The 15872-nt window shown below is 41.3% G+C and overlaps 2 protein-coding genes and 1 long non-coding RNA gene across 4 annotated transcripts in view; 1 reads left to right on the forward strand and 2 right to left on the reverse strand.

Moving 5' to 3' along the window:
- LOC148187439 (uncharacterized) overlaps nucleotides 1-6804 on the forward strand; it is a 95233-nt gene extending 88429 nt beyond the window's left edge. Inside the window, exons 3-4 of one of the 2 annotated variants that reach the window (XR_015778734.1) lie at nucleotides 6168-6310; nucleotides 6479-6804. This is a non-coding gene — a long non-coding RNA (uncharacterized LOC148187439). Of the gene's footprint in view, nucleotides 1-6161; nucleotides 6311-6478 lie in introns of both variants that reach the window. The other variant, XR_015778733.1, reaches the window with a different exon arrangement.
- A 144-nt stretch (nucleotides 6805-6948) lies between these two features.
- Nucleotides 6949-10118, reverse strand: LOC121953878 (gap junction delta-2 protein). The gene is made up of 2 exons (XM_042501133.2): nucleotides 9634-10118; nucleotides 6949-8954 (listed from the first exon to the last, which is right to left on the reverse strand). The coding sequence occupies exons 1-2, from the start codon at nucleotides 9702-9704 to the stop codon at nucleotides 8111-8113; spliced, it is 915 nt and encodes a 304-aa protein (XP_042357067.1). The 5' UTR covers nucleotides 9705-10118; the 3' UTR covers nucleotides 6949-8110.
- Nucleotides 10119-11479: 1361 nt separating this feature from the next.
- Nucleotides 11480-15333, reverse strand: LOC121953212 (actin, alpha cardiac muscle 1). Its single transcript, XM_042500164.2, has 7 exons — nucleotides 15186-15333; nucleotides 13938-14076; nucleotides 13362-13686; nucleotides 13123-13284; nucleotides 12700-12891; nucleotides 11863-12044; nucleotides 11480-11783 (listed from the first exon to the last, which is right to left on the reverse strand). The coding sequence occupies exons 2-7, from the start codon at nucleotides 14064-14066 to the stop codon at nucleotides 11640-11642; spliced, it is 1134 nt and encodes a 377-aa protein (XP_042356098.1). The 5' UTR covers nucleotides 14067-14076; nucleotides 15186-15333; the 3' UTR covers nucleotides 11480-11639.
- Nucleotides 15334-15872: the final 539 nt, after the last annotated feature.

A 15872-nucleotide genomic window follows, 5' to 3' on the forward strand; every position in this document is an offset into this window, starting at 1 on the left:
TGGCTATAAGAAATATAAACTGCCCTACATGAGTGATTCTGCCTGGCTGTCAGTGAGTCAAGAGACATGAAACGTAACAGAACGTAATAGAAAATATAACAATAACATCATATATTCACAGATTTTACAAGCAAACTAGCATTAGCTAACAAGCTAGCTTTCCATGTCAGTCGCACATTTAGCAAGAATATCACCTCAGCAGGTGGTAGTAAGAAAAATTTATGTTCCCTAGGAGAGCAGAAATGGCCCACATTACTCTGATTGGCTTACTCTGACATTCTAACCCTAAGCAATCCCACTCATCGTGTCTAATCCTAACCAATACAACCAATGAAGGCAACAAGTACTATCCAATCATAGGGACGCAAGGGCGGGTCATTCCTTTGCTATCGTAGGATTTGCAAATTTGCTTACCCTAATGTGCATGCTTCGTCTTTGTCTCCTTGAATTTTTATGGTGTTTGGCAAACAACGTTATGGTGTATTACCACCACCAACTGGGATGACATGTGGACTGGAAATGGGCATGCATGGAACATCAGACTGACCCTCATTTGTAATATGAATGGAACCACATGTGTGTCTTTGCGACCAGTACAAGTCAAAAGCTGTACATGGACATGGAACGCAGAAAGTATGTCTGAGCCTTTATTGTGTTTCAGTAGGAATGGAGCTCTTTAGGAAACTCATCTGATGTATCCAGTATAGTCTGACCTGTGGTTTTATTTTCATGTCAGTGTCAAATAGAAGAGATGGTTGAAATATTAAAAAGGCAATCATCTAAATTATCGTGTGTTTTAGCACCTTTGCTTTAACAGCAAACCTGTGGCCAGATTTATCTTGAATCCCCCACCTATTTTATTCCTGAGCTTTGGTTCAAAAAAGTGCTGCACCAATAAAAGACAGAAAGCTGCAATGTAAAGTGTGATCTCATACCTTTCTTTGGAGCTGAGTAAAACAGCAGCCACGTGATTCACAGCGAAGTGGCATCACATCAGAGTGGGGTGGGGGGGTGGGGGGGGTAAAGGAGTAGGAAAGGTAGAATGGAAGAGAACAGAAACACAGTAAGGAGGATGAGAGAAAGAGATGAGAGAGGATTGTGGAAAGGATCGAGCTGGAGAAAAGGGGAAGTCTTTAGAAGGAGGGCAAGGAGTTAAGAAAAGGGCGGAGGAGAAAATACTTGCAGACAATCAACTGAGAGAAAGCAGACAGCTCTGTGGCTGGTTCATACAGAGTCCAAAGGTAAACCACAGTGAGGTAGAGATGATGAGCAAATTGAGCAGCAGTGGTGGAGTCACTGAGTCCAACCCACATTGTGATATCTTACACTTCCCCTGGGATTAAGAAACAACAGAATCCGCCATCAAAGTAGCAATATTTCTTTGTTTCCCTTTCTCTTTGTTTGAATTCCATTACCGGCATTCATTTTTTTTTATAGCAGCAGCTTCCTCGACATGTTAAAAGGTGGTCCTTTTATTGTGCAGCCACAAATCTCACAAGATGAGTATTATCTTCCATTCCCGTGTGCCTCTGTAATACAGAGCCACATTCTACTCTGTGTGTGATTGCATTTCAGTGTGGGGGGCAGTAAATAAATATCTCTATACTTCTGTCTCACTGTCTCTTCTATCTTCTTAAGCACGCTGCTATTCTGTAGCTCCCAAGTCCAATTGGCCGGCGAGTGCTCCGTATCTGATTAAGACTTGCCAGCCGCTGATTTTTATTGGCTGTGTAATGGCGCAGAACCTAAACATTTATCAGGGTCGATGTGCTGCATGTAGTACAAGCTATTAGGGAATGCAGAGAAGGCGATTGGGCATGGGAAGTTAGAACAAGCAGTAGGTGTCAGAGTGAACTGTCACCTCTGGTGGGAAATTAAAGATATCACAAGCAGGAAATTGTTTAGGGTTTGTTTTTTGCTGCAGAGTGGCCTGGCTCTGTCTGCTTTGCATTAATGACAAACTACTTTACTAGAGAAAGATGGTGCATTATGGCAAAAAGCTGTTCAAAAGGGTGTAGCTTCCAATAACAGAAAACGCTGAATGCAGAGAAAACAATTAGTAAAATGCAAACAGGGAAAGTCAGCTGGTCTCTGTCTCAAAAAGTTTTAACTTGACCCTGACTGATTCTCAGTGGTGAAGAAAGTATTCAGTTCTTTTACTTAAGTAAAAGTACTTATACCGCATTGTGAAAATACTCTGATGCAAGTAAAAGTCCTCCATTAAAAATGTTATTTATGTAAAAGTAAGTAAGTATAATCAGTGAAATGTACTTCAAGTATAAAAGTAAAAGTGCTAAATGCAGGACAATAAAAAACAAACAAAAAACACCCCCCAAAAATTTAACTTTTTTGTGTAAACCTTTGGGTAGATTAATGTATAATAAACATAATATTTTATAAGCTCTTCTTGTGTTTTTTCATACAAAAATTGTCATTTGTAAAGTAACTAGTAAATAAAGCTGTAAGATAAACGTAGTGAAGTATAAGGTACAATATTTCCCTCTGAAATGTAGTGGTGTAAGTACACAAAATGAAAATACTCAAGTAGAGTACAGTTACCTCAAAACTACATTTAAGTACAGTACTTCAGAAATTGTACTTAGTTACTTTCCACCACTGCTAACTCTAACCCAACCTGACCTACCTGGTTAAAAGAGGATGAATATGTCAGTTTTTTGGCTTTGGGTGCGTTGTGTCCTCGCCCAGGTGCTGGCTGTCCCACTGCGAACAAATCTGTGTATAATCCCCTAATGTTCTTAATCCTGGGGGTCACATTAAAAAATGGATGGGAAATTAATCTGCTGTCAGGTCTGTCAGGTATATTTTGTCAGTGCCAGTGCTTATTTTCAACCAAATCCTTCTCTATGAGCCAATACGGCTGCAACCATCAACCAGACCAGCCAGCCAAATCCCTCTGTCAAATGTTCTCTGTCCTTTTTGTCCTTGTACTGAAAAGATTTCATTAAAGTTGGGAAGTTTAAAAACAAAAACACCCAAAGTACAGATCACAGAACGAAAGTTTGGTGCTCTGCTTCCCTGATCTGCTATAAAGCAGCGGCGGTGAGGAGGGAGAGAAAACTGCTGCAGCTGGAGACAGAGGAAACTACTTTACAGCCAGAACAGAGAGGATGCTTTTGCTCCCCTGGCAGACTGAAAGTTAGAAACTTGGTCACACTGTGCAAAATGCGTTACGGCTTCCTCCCCCATGGATGCAAACATCAAGTGTGTTTTGTTTCAATGTCTGCCATATCTGCCTATGCCATGCTATGCCGTGCATATGTGCTGCAGTAACCAGGCTAATTTCATTGCTTCTGGCTGAGTGGATCAAAAAGACCCACATTCAGTGTTTTTCTTCTGTTTGCTCTCCCCTTTTCATGCAGTAATCTGCGCAAAAGGCAGAATTAAAGCAGCGCTCCCCCAGAGCCAGCCTTCTCTTTTCAGATTGGTGAAAGGAGAGAAATTGGGTGGACATGCTTGTTTGGGGGGCAAAGGGATTGCTGGATTGATTCTCAGGTGGAAGTTCTGGTTCAATCTGTCACATTTTCTAAAAGCCAGCAGAGAGCGGGGGCTGCTGCAGGAAAATCAGGAGTGGGGATTTCCTGTCTTCAGAATAATAGTAACATTTAGTTGGGTAGTTTTAATTAAATATAAATTAATTTAAAATGAAGTTACGCATAATTAGTTTTAAAAAATGACAAATGTCAGACAGACCCTAAATATTTTGAAGAATTTAAATTATTCTGAGTTCCCTTATGATTGATTTGATTGTATTTTGGAATCAGTTCAGCTGCTCTCGTCCAACACCTTATTCCAGGGGGAGTTGTCAGTATGATGTAAGGTGGCTGCCATGCTTGTTAATAAAGGTGTCAGCAGTCCAGCTCCATCACTCACCCGCACCAGTTCGGCCTTGTCCCTCAAATAAAAACTCACTCTAGTCAGGACTATATCACATTAGTAAATCCAAACCACTAAATATATGTTTTTTTCTGTTTGTCTCATGAGAAAACAACCAAGAAAGAACACAGATCTGCTTATCAAATCCCAAACTAGTCCTCCAGTCTCCTCTGGCTCTTTAGAACAGACTCAGGCCTGAAGCTAACTTGCAGTCAGGGGCAGGGGAGGGGAGGGGGGGACTGATTGCTGATTAGAAAGCCTGGAATAAAGAGTTTGGTTTTGTTTGCAATTATTTTTTCAAAGTAAATTGTGCCATAACTGAATTAAATTTGGCTGAATTAATTGGTAAAAAGACTAACATTTGTATAAAAATTAGTGGAAGCTCTCTGAAGCCCCTCTCACACCTCAAGGCACAAAATGGTTGAATTCACCCCTGCACTAGGGTACGAAAGACAGAGAGAAAGAAAGACAGCAAGAAAGAAAGCTGACTTTGATAAGAGGAAAGGCCGGGGGCCCATTGAGACTGTGCATAGGGCTCAGAATTTATTACTACGCCCCTGTATGTAGTTCAATATATGATGCCATACTTGCTATGTTATGCAGCGTTTAATACAAAATTTTCTTCTTGTTGTTTGTTAGCAACTAATTAACATAAACACACATAATAATATGTTATGAGAAGTTATGACAAATAGTTTAATCCACAAATTTACTGAAGTTAGAACACAAACACAATTGCAGTGAAAGGGCTTTTTTAAAATATATCGATTTCATTATCCTCCCCTGCAGCATGAACATTTTACAGTTCTGTGCCAAACAATGAAATTCCTATTAGATCAGGTACCCAAGAACAAAATCTTTGAGTCTGAATGTTATGTAAAAAATAAAAAATAAATGCGTAGAAACAGCTGCAGTGCAACACACAAACTAAATGTTGCAATTTTAGCCACTTTGGATACTTTGAACCTGCAGCAGTCAGATTTAACTTATAATATATGTTCCTTAGATGATACTAATGAATTCAACTTTTTATACTGCAGCAATAAACAGAGAAATGAACTCATATATGGTTGTGTTTTTACACTGGAACAGCCTGCCTGCTGACCTAAGAATATTATATTACATTAAACTCAAACTTTAGACCTTTCTTCTTGATGCCCACATGTAAACACTGAATATTTATGTTATGTTATGTTCTGCCTTGTGTTTAATTATGTGCATTTTTATGAGTATATGCACATTTTTTGTGAAAGTGGAGAATTAAATTAAAGATAATCTTTCAAACGACACCTGCACTCCACACACCCCTACAAATGAGTGTGCAAAGATTATGATCTTTAATATTAATCTTTCGTCATCCTGAATGAAGGTAGACACAGTTGATGAGGTGTCCCACATAGCTCATAAAAAAGCTGTGTGTTTATGCTCTAAGTCCCTTCCGCTGCCACACACCACAGGGAGAAGACCTCTCCTTTAATATTAGGGTGTCTCTTCATCGATGACTCACATTAAGGGGGGAAATACGCCTGTAACAATCTCTGCCTTCACCCTCAGCACCTGCAATCACACGAAATTGGAGGTGTTCCTGCAGTGTTTTGCCTTGTAGTCTTAAAATAGCTTGCGTGCAGCCTTGATGTGTTCTGCTGCAGTTGTCAGGATGGGTAAGGCCAGTAGATAAATGCATAGAGCCTTGAGATTACTTGATGTCTACATATAGTGAGTTTGCATTGTGAATCGTCGTACACATTTCACATACCCTCTCCCAGCCTCTATGCGGCCTGTAACCTGGCTTTCATGACAACAAAAAAATGCAGACACACAGGTACAGTGTAATCTCTGCTGAGTCCTAATACCATCACATGATGTAAATGCATGACAGCATGCATAATTGCATTGGGACATACCCCAATAATTTTGCCACTTTGCTGGAGTTTGACACCAGGTTGAGTGTTGCAGGAAAACTACTAAAGCAAAAAAAATATGGCAATTGCATTTAAACATTGCACTGTAATTATACAGTACAGTTTTGTTATATTTACTTTTTTTCATTTCTCAAGGTTGATTTATGATTTTGCTGTAATTCTGCAATGCTGTTAAGTAAAAAAGCTTTTTTTAATAGGGCATTTGAAGAGTATCTGTATACCTAAAAAAGATACACGAGCAGGAGAAAAAAGAAAGGGAGACAAAGATGCACACAGGCGTGCACTGCATTGCATCAGAGCGAAGTTGACAAACGGCTCTTCTTTCTTCTGTTTTTCTTTTTTCAGTCTCAGGACTTAAGGAGAAATCTTGGTTCCCCACTGAGTTGGAGATGGATGTTGCTGGTTCCGCTGCTCTTCGATCTCTCCCAGCTTTGCAAAGTCATCCTGGCAGGAGAATCATGAAGAGACCAGCCCTACCCAGATCACCTGCAACGGTCAGCTGCATACGTCTCATTTTATCTCTCTGTGTCTTTATTTCATTCTCTCTCCCTTGTGTGGGCATAATCTTTGCACTTTTTCATTTTTTCCCCTCCTCTCCCCATCTTTTGTTTTCATTTTGACCTTCATGAGGTGTACACGACCTTCCCTTCCCTTCACTTCAGGCTACGTCCTTACATCCTTGATGAGAGAAGGAGAATGAGAGAAGAAGGGAGCCGCAGAAAAGGGCAGCTCCCTCCGTATTCCGAATCATGATCAGCTTTTTGTCATTCCTGCAGAGTACAAGGAAAGTCACAAACTAAGTTCATAGTGAGAATGTGAATGTATAGCTCGTCGTAAGGGCTCAGAGCAGTGTTGAATTTGATGCATATAGACTAAAAGTTCCCTCAGACCCCTCCGTTATGGAGCATTGATGTGCCTCATAGAAGCAGCATCAGTATTGCAACACATTGCAGAGTGATGAGATCCTGTACAAGGTGTGTCCTGCAGTGTTTTTTTTTTCTGGACAGAGTGGGTGTGGCTTGGATCTTCACTGCACCAAGGCAAAACTTCCACTGGATATCTATATCTGTGTGTTAGGTCAGTTAACGGAAGCTCGAGCAGCAGACACAAAGTACTGCACCTCACACATTGCTGGTGTACATGAATCCCACTTTTATTTTCCACAGAAAAAAAGATGTTTGATTTTTTCTGGTCAGTTTTGGTTACATTGAAACCACCTTATGAAAAAACTGTAGCACCAGAGCAGATTTTTATTGCCCTTTCTTTGATAAAAATGTCAATTTGTGCTATTTTTCAGTTTTGATCAGCTTTTGATTAGGGAGACACATTTACTTCTTGTATATAAAAAGACTAGCACTTCATTTTTTTCCAGTCATTTGCAAAATAAAACAGAGAAAACTGTTATATTATTTTTTTTTTCATCTTCATTTTTTAAATCACAACAAATACATTTAAAGCAAATAAAAAAATTGGGCGGCATTTAGCATAATCCAAGCAGGGAATCAGCTTTCATGATGATTATTATATATTTATATATTTATATGTATACATATATATCATGTTTATATACAAGTATGGCACTTGATTACACAAAAGCAAGAAAAGAAACACTTCACAAATAAAAGCAGTGGGCGCTTTGGTGTGTCATAAATTAAGGAAGTCACAGACGTTAGCGTTTGCAGCAAATTCACCAGATACTGTTTTGCAAGTCAGCTATAAAGCAATGGAATGGTTACATATGTTAAGGTCAGTGGTGCAACACAGGCAACATAAAAACATGTATGATGTATTTCAACTAGATCGAACCATAGTAAGGATTTATATATCTATGCATATATAAATCTGAATGATAGATTTGTCCTTTAACTACTGTGTATGGTGCCATTTAATAAGGTTGATGCCAGAAAACGGGTGGAAAAAAATATCCTAAAAACACCATCAGGTCAGTAGCACATTTTGGATAAGGTCAGGCCCTCAAGTGTTCACCTCTTAGTGCAATTTTTGCATTTACTCTCTTCAAGTACAGCAGAACACGCCCACAAAGAGTAAATATGTGAACACTTCATCATGGTCTCCATTTAGCATCTTACAGAGTATAAACTTTACTAAAAAGTTGCATCAGTGCAATAATAAATAAGTAAACAAACGTGTAACCCACGCTTGCCATGGAGTCCTTAAAAGACCAACAAATCAAAAAAATCTGCCCACTCTTAAAGTCATGACACGAATTAGGCGTGCGGAGCTGTCCATCATGTCCATAATTATTTTTTTTACATGTTTTTTTTTTTCCTTCCTTACACATAAGCAGAGTCACTTGACTGAGTGCGCCCAAAATTGGGCACACTCATCCTCGGCAAGTCCTTGTTTCTGATCTCATAAATTGACTTCCGCCGAGCCTGCACACCTCGCACAGCCGTTTTGATTTTCCTCCACCCCAAGTGATTGAGTTCTGCCAGGTTCAACACCACACAAAACCCACTGACGGCGAACATGAACACCAGGAACACTGTCTTCTCCGTAGGTCTGGAGACGTAGCACTCGACATCTTTTATGCAGGGGTAGCGGTCACATTCGTACACCGACGGGACGTTGAATCCATATAAGAAATACTGACCCACCAAAAAGCCTATTTCCAGCGCGTTTCGGAAAACCACCTGGATGATGTAAAACCTGGAGATGCCCTCTTGTCGCCTCATTTTGGACTTTGTAGTTCTCATGGCCGAATTAGGGATCTCTTTGACTTCTAAACAGTCCGGTTCGGCTTCTTTGGTGGAGTTCTCCGTGTTCTGAAGTACTCCATTTACAACCGTGTTCTTTATCTTTTTGCTCTCGTCTCGCTTCAGTGAATCTTGATCCTTATCTAGTGTCAGATAGACTGTTGAGTACCGCCGCTCCTTCTGCTTGGCCGACTGATGCACCGAGTACGTGATAAAACAAAGACTCGGGGTGCACACCATGATGATCTGAAAAACCCAATATCTAATGTGTGAAATGGGAAATGCCTTGTCGTAGCATGCCTGGTTGCAGCCCGGTTGTAAGGTGTTACAAACAAACATGGTCTGCTCGTCATCATAGACAGTCTCTCCAACTATTGCTACGATTAGAATCCGGAAGATGACCACCACTGTTAGTAGGATCCTAAAAAGCAAGCAAACAAACAAACAATGTGAAAATAAGTGTGTTAAACTGATACAAATGTGGTTGAGTTGTGCGCAGCCTCGGTGGCTGAAGCGCTCACAGTCCAATTCGGGTGTGTTGGATTTGAGGAGCTGTCCAGTGCTGAAACAGGACGCTCTGGAGGATATGTGTTGATTTAGTGTGTTTTCTGTGTGTTTTCTGATTGTAATGGCTGAAATGAGATGACATTTAAGCAATCGGCATTGCTTTCTTTGACTCTACCTGTGTGAGCTTTGTTAATGGAAAGAGGTGATAACGCCGATCTCTTTCTGCCACCCATGAGTGCACAACCACCACTCCAACTCACCACCAAACATCAAACGGATACGTGGATTAATGAAAACATGAAATGACACATGGATTTTTGTTTTCACTTGAGGCTGTTTGCAGCACCATCCCAGGTCCTGAAATGACAACTGATTTACTTAGCTGTCTCGTTTAGAAGGGAGGGAGACTAAAAAAAGGAAAATCTGTGAAACAAGACAGAAAAATCCACAACACAGACACGAAGACTGGGCACCATGCTACAGACGATCCTTGAGGCACAACACAGAAACGGGGGACTGGGAACCATGCTAAAGACGATCCTGGAGGCTGCTGCGATTCTTCTGTTTTTCTTGGTTTTTGTTGATCATCTTACCTTCCTATCATAGTAGAGTGCTGCTGGACAGCAGCCTCCAGGAGCCTCTCTAGTATAGTCCATTCCCCCATTTCTGAGCATCCGGAGAAGACTAGAGCACAACGGCACTCTGTTCAAATCCCTCCCAAAAAAAGCGCGTTATTTCCAGTCCTCCTTCTTTCTCTCTCTCTGTGGTTGTTTTCAGTCTCCAAAACGTCCGATTTTAGCTAAGAAATGCATCCGTCACGGGATGCTGCCGCCGTCCCGCTTCTCTCCTTCTCTCTGCGCGCTATCTGGTTGGTTATGAGCTGAGCGCGCAGCGCCAGCGAGCGTCCTGCTGTGTGTGCCGAGCGCTCCCACGACGTTGCCACACTTTTCCTTGTCATGGGAGTCTGAAGGGCTGATTACTATAAGCCCCCCTATTTTCGATCTTCAGATCAGGTTGATGGGCTGCGCGCTGCGTCTGGATGGAGGGAGGTTGGATTTAATGTCTTGCCAGCGTTAATCCGCCTTTAAGTAGTCTCCCCCTCCCATGCGTCACGTACGCGCAGACAGGTCGGTGGAGCGCAGCCAGGAGTACCAGGGCTTCTGATTTTCAATATTTCAGTTTTGTACATAGCGTGCGTCGTTCAGTGGACACTGGCTAGGACGATGGTGTCCAGAGTGTTATAACCTTGAGTGCATTGAATTAATGCATTTTAACATGGGTGAGAATCAAACCTGTAACCCTGGCTGTATTGTTATCAACTCAGTGAGCAACAGAGCCACATGTGCACCATAACAATAGCCATTCTTCTTAGCTTGTGGATGCGCCGTGCTTTGGACGCAAAGGTCAAGGTGACTTCTGTATGTTTTTAATATATGCAGGTAGTTTACAAAGACCTGTAGTCATATGCGCTATGTTTCATTTTTTAACCAAACCTATTGTGCCTTTACACAAAGCCTTTACTGCTTTACAAATGGACCCAATCTTCCTGTTTTGGAGTGGACAGCCTCGCATGCCTGGAGGTTTCCCTCCCCATGTCGCAGGCTGCTGGCCCGGCTGGTAAAGCTGTTGTTTTCACCTCAGGCAAAGATGATGCTCTGGATACAGTGACAGAGTGAAAGTACCATCCGAGTTGCTAATCGCTTTACAAGGCAGCCTGCCTGCCTGTCTCTCTCCCTCTCTCTTTCTCTTTCTCTCTCTCTCTCTCTCTCTCTCTCTCTCTCTCTCTCTCTGTGTGTGTGTGTGTGTGTGTGTGTGTGTGTGTGTACGTGTGTCTTTCTCTCTCTGTGTCTGTGTGGAGGTTTAAAAATAGAAGCAAAATGTGACCCCGCCCTGTATATAACTCTGAGATTTGATCAATTTAGACCGCTGTATTGTGTGTACACTAATATTAGACTATTATGTGGTTTGGTCCTATTCATGTCGATGAAATATATATAAATAATAATAATAATTATTATTATTATTATTATATAAATGCTTCACTGTGGAATTACACTGCATATAACCTACTATTTCTAAATAGTGCATCAGATTATTATTTATGCAAGTTTATTAATAGCATCATCTAAATGTGTCTTTACAGGTAAGCAGGGTGAGCTTTGTCCAACCTGGGAAACTGGGGATTACCGATCACGTGACAGCGGTGTTTGCACTCAATGAAACTTGGTACGGTTAATTTCTTATGAGGTGGCTTATCCTCTCCGCTCCCTGTAATCTTTTCTAATTCAAATCTTTAGTAACCTTTACTCATCCATCACGTGACGGAAGGACAGAGGCTTTCTGCTTTCGAGAGACAGAGTTTTTTATAGATCCTAAACCTAAAAAAAAACACCCGTATGCTTTAGATTTTAACTATAAAGAAAAGAAAGATTCATGTACTGCAAGTTGCGGTTCTCTTTTATTTATAAACCTGTACATATCCACATATAAATTGCACTTGGAGTGTAAACAAATAATTTGACGGCAAGACACGAATTCTTGCTTTGAGCCATAAATTGGGTTGCTGGCACAGAGAGAGGGGGCGGGGACAGTCTGGCGCTTAGAAGCACTTCCTGTGTACGATGGAGGGTCCAGCCTCATCATACTCCTGCTTGCTGATCCACATCTGCTGGAAGGTGGACAGAGAGGCGAGGATGGAGCCGCCGATCCACACGGAGTACTTCCTCTCAGGAGGGGCGATGATCTTAACACAGAAAGTTGTAAATCAGACTCTGCTCGTGGATATGTCATAGTTCTATGCACTAAACAGCAGTCAGAGTTACCTTGATTTTCATGGTGCTGGGGGCCAGAGCGGTGATCTCCTTCTGCATGCGGTCAGCGATACCAGGGTACATGGTGGTGCCGCCGGACATCACGTTGTTGGCGTACAGGTCCTTCCGGATGTCAATGTCACACTTCATGATGCTGTTGTAAGTGGTTTCGTGAATGCCAGCAGATTCCATGCCTGTGCAAACACAGCGGAAAAAAAAGTTAGTGGGTTTTACCCCCTGCTGCAGAGAACACGTCTGACATCGCCGTCAGCTGTCCTAACAGGTGCTGAAACGGACAGCTCCGCCAACAGCTGCGCGCTCTGTGGCGCAAATGTGAACAATAAGCCCCTGATTTAGATAAACTCGTGTCTATTTATCGGCCACGAAGTGATAAAGCCGAAGGTGGATAAACTGTGACCTCCACTTGGTGATCATATCTTTGCAGCCAACCACTAATATATGAGCAATAAGCACGTCTATTTTCGGAAAGCCACCGTTGCATCCATGTTTATTCTGACTTAATAAGATATTTACGTTCGCTTAAAACTCTGTGCAGACTGTGCAGAATGAGTTTACTTTCGGCTTGTTTCAAAATTTTACATCATCCAGGTTTTTCTGATAAAACCATTTACTTAGGTTTAGAATAAAAGTTTATTTGCGCTCAAAAACACGTGGAGTTGTAATTTAATTTGTTTCTAATGAAGATCGTCAATTTAATGATTTCTAATTCTAATACTTAAATGACTATATTGGAGTCAAGTCACTGTACGAAACATTTAAATCTGGATTTCATGGGACAGTGTCACTAGTATAATGAAGTTTACGGTGTCTGCACGTGCTTTTACGCACCAATGAATGAGGGCTGGAAGAGGGTCTCCGGGCAGCGGAAACGCTCGTTGCCGATGGTGATGACCTGACCGTCGGGCAACTCGTAGCTCTTTTCCAGGGAGGAGGAGGAGGCGGCGGTGGCCATCTCATTTTCAAAGTCCAGAGCAACGTAGCACAACTTCTCTTTGATGTCACGCACGATCTCACGCTCAGCTGGAGGGGATCAGAGTTGTTTTATGTCGATCAAATGTCCATCATCGCAAAATGTCGAGAGATAATTATAATCACCCCGTTTAAACTATTTGTTAGAATAAAATGTTAACTTCCCCCAAAACAAAGTACATTGTTTCCAGTTTTTACATAGTTAAAGTAACAATAACTTGGAAATACATGGTGTAGCCAACCCAAGTTCGACAGAAATATAAATAAGTAATATGCACTCACCGGTTGTGACAAAAGAGTATCCACGTTCAGTCAGGATCTTCATGAGGTAATCTGTGAGATCACGACCGGCCAAATCCAGACGCATTATGGCGTGTGGAAGTGCATAACCCTCATAGATGGGCACGTTATGGGTCACACCGTCACCAGAATCCAGGACAATGCCTGAAGGTAAATACAACATTTAATTGATGTATTAACCCACTGAACAAAATCTTACACGCCTGAGGAATCCGTCATACCTGTGGTACGCCCAGAGGCATACAGGGACAGTACGGCCTGGATTGCCACGTACATTGCGGGGACATTGAAAGTCTCGAACATGATTTGAGTCATCTTCTCTCTGTTGGCCTTTGGGTTGAGAGGGGCCTCTGTCAGCAGGGTGGGGTGCTCCTCGGGGGCCACACGCAGCTCGTTGTAGAAGGTGTGATGCCAAATCTTCTCCATGTCGTCCCAGTTGGTGATGATGCCGTGCTCGATGGGGTACTTGAGCGTCAGGATGCCTCTTTTGCTCTGGGCCTCGTCGCCTACGTAGGAATCCTTCTGGCCCATACCAACCATGACGCCCTGATAACAGCAAAGATCGGGGATTTAGTGATAAACCGGAGAAAAAATCATCTTTACACAGCATCATTAATATGCAGAATTTTGTTTTCAGGAAAACAGGAGTCGTCTGTTTTCCTCAGTTTTCAATTAAAGTATAAATTCGTAGTTTTGGCGCGCAATAACGCACGGTGGATCTTTCCTTCCAAAACCATAGATTGTTTTTATGTGACACTTACAACTTAAAGTGATAGTTTATGAATAGGTCACCTTACCTGGTGACGTGGGCGACCAACGATGGAAGGGAAGACGGCGCGAGGTGCGTCATCACCGGCAAACCCAGCCTTCACCAGGCCGGAGCCGTTATCACACACCAGGGCGGTAGTCTCTTCGTCGTCGCACATGGTGTCAGCTCTACAACGCACACGGGCACACGCACATGCACGCAGTGACACCGTTAGATCCAGTAATGAAATCCTCTCTGTTTGTTTGAATTGGGTGATTAAAGCCTTCTGTTCACAGACAGGCACCACAAACAACACACAGACAGTCATCTTTTTTTTTTTGTGGATAAACAATGAAGGGAATGATTGTTATTTGTACCTTGCTGCACTGTAAAATTGGCTAATTACTTTAAAAAAAATCTAGGAAACCGTTTGCCCTGAAAAATGTAAGTGACTTTAACTATTAGTTTTAATTTCTGTTTACTTCATATCTAATTGTTAAGCTTACTTAAAAACAGTTCTATGTACTTGGTTTTGTGAAGTTGTTGCAACTTAAAAAATACACGTTTAAATAAATCAATCTTTTTAAGTTTAAGCAACTTCAGTTAACAGTTCATTGTGCTATATATTTATATTAGCATGGTTGCAAACTCCTCAACTGTTCGCATTTTCTTAAACGTGTAAACAAAACAGAACTCATAGATCTCTTAACTTCATCACTAGCAAAATCCTCTTTGTCATGATGAAGATAAATCAGATTAACTTTGTTTACTGAAGTTGCTAATACTTAAAAAGAACAAGGTAATTTCACTTATCATTTTAAAGTTGCAACAACTTCACAAAAATAAGTACATGCAGTTAGATTTTAAGTAAACTTAACAATTAGATAAAAAGTAAACATAAGTTAAGATTAATGGTTATATTTACTTTACTTTTTCAAAGCCACTGGTTTCCAAGACTATTTTAAGTAAGATCAGCTCCAGATTTTACAGTGGATGCCTATATTATATAGCCTGCTATTTAACTGCATGTTATTGTGTTAGTTTTTTTTCCCTTTTTGCCCACTGGAGATGTAAAGGTTAATTTGTCAGTATTTCACAACAACTACTGTCCACAAAAGAAGCTGATGAGCCACATGCCATTGCTGCGAGATGATCCATTTCCGTTAGATGATGACATTTAGTTAGGCAAAGATAAAAATCACTGCCATTCATGTTAAAATCCTGCATCGATCCTCTTTTGATAAATCCACTGGTTTGCCCTTTATTAGTCCTTTGGTCAGCCGTGCAGGTTACTCACCAGATCAGCACCAGGCGCTGGATCTTGAGTGTGTAAACCAGGGGGTGCCGATGTGTCACGTCAGACCAATTTATACCCTGACACATGTCCATATTTGGTAGCCTGTTGCCCTATTGACAACAGACACTCCATGAATGGCATGACAGGGAGAGGGATCTCCCGCATGGACATCTGTGCCTGCTGCCCATGAGAGGACAGCGGTGAGGACAGACAAACAGACAATGACAGGCTTCCTTTTGATCTTTTTCTCACAGATAAATCATAATAATATAACTGAAAATCACCACTGTGTCTGTGGAAGGCCAGTATGACACAATTCTATCTATTATCAATATAATGTTGATAATAACTACTCTATCTGAATATCCAGCTTTTTTGGGGGTATTCTAAATATTAAGTTATTATATTAATTTAGTGTCTATTTTTCTTGAAGGATCTCCTAAATCAACAAAGTTTTAGATTGGCAGGACACATGTAGACTTACAGTAACTACCAAATGGAGACACCACTTGTGCTATACAGCTGGTGTCAGCAGCTGTTTGACTGTATTAGAAGCTCTAAACCCCACATTTCAGATTTGTCTGAACAAAGAGGGGGAAGCCACTACTGCAGACCAAACATTCCCATTTTAGTACACAGTGTGAGTGTGTCCCCCACTCCGAACAGTTTTACTGAATTTCATGCATA

The sequence above is a fragment of the Plectropomus leopardus genome, chromosome 14 (assembly GCF_026936395.1).
Source record: "Plectropomus leopardus strain MGB_pleo_1.0 chromosome 14, ASM2693639v1, whole genome shotgun sequence".
NCBI lineage: Eukaryota > Metazoa > Chordata > Actinopteri > Perciformes > Serranidae > Plectropomus > Plectropomus leopardus.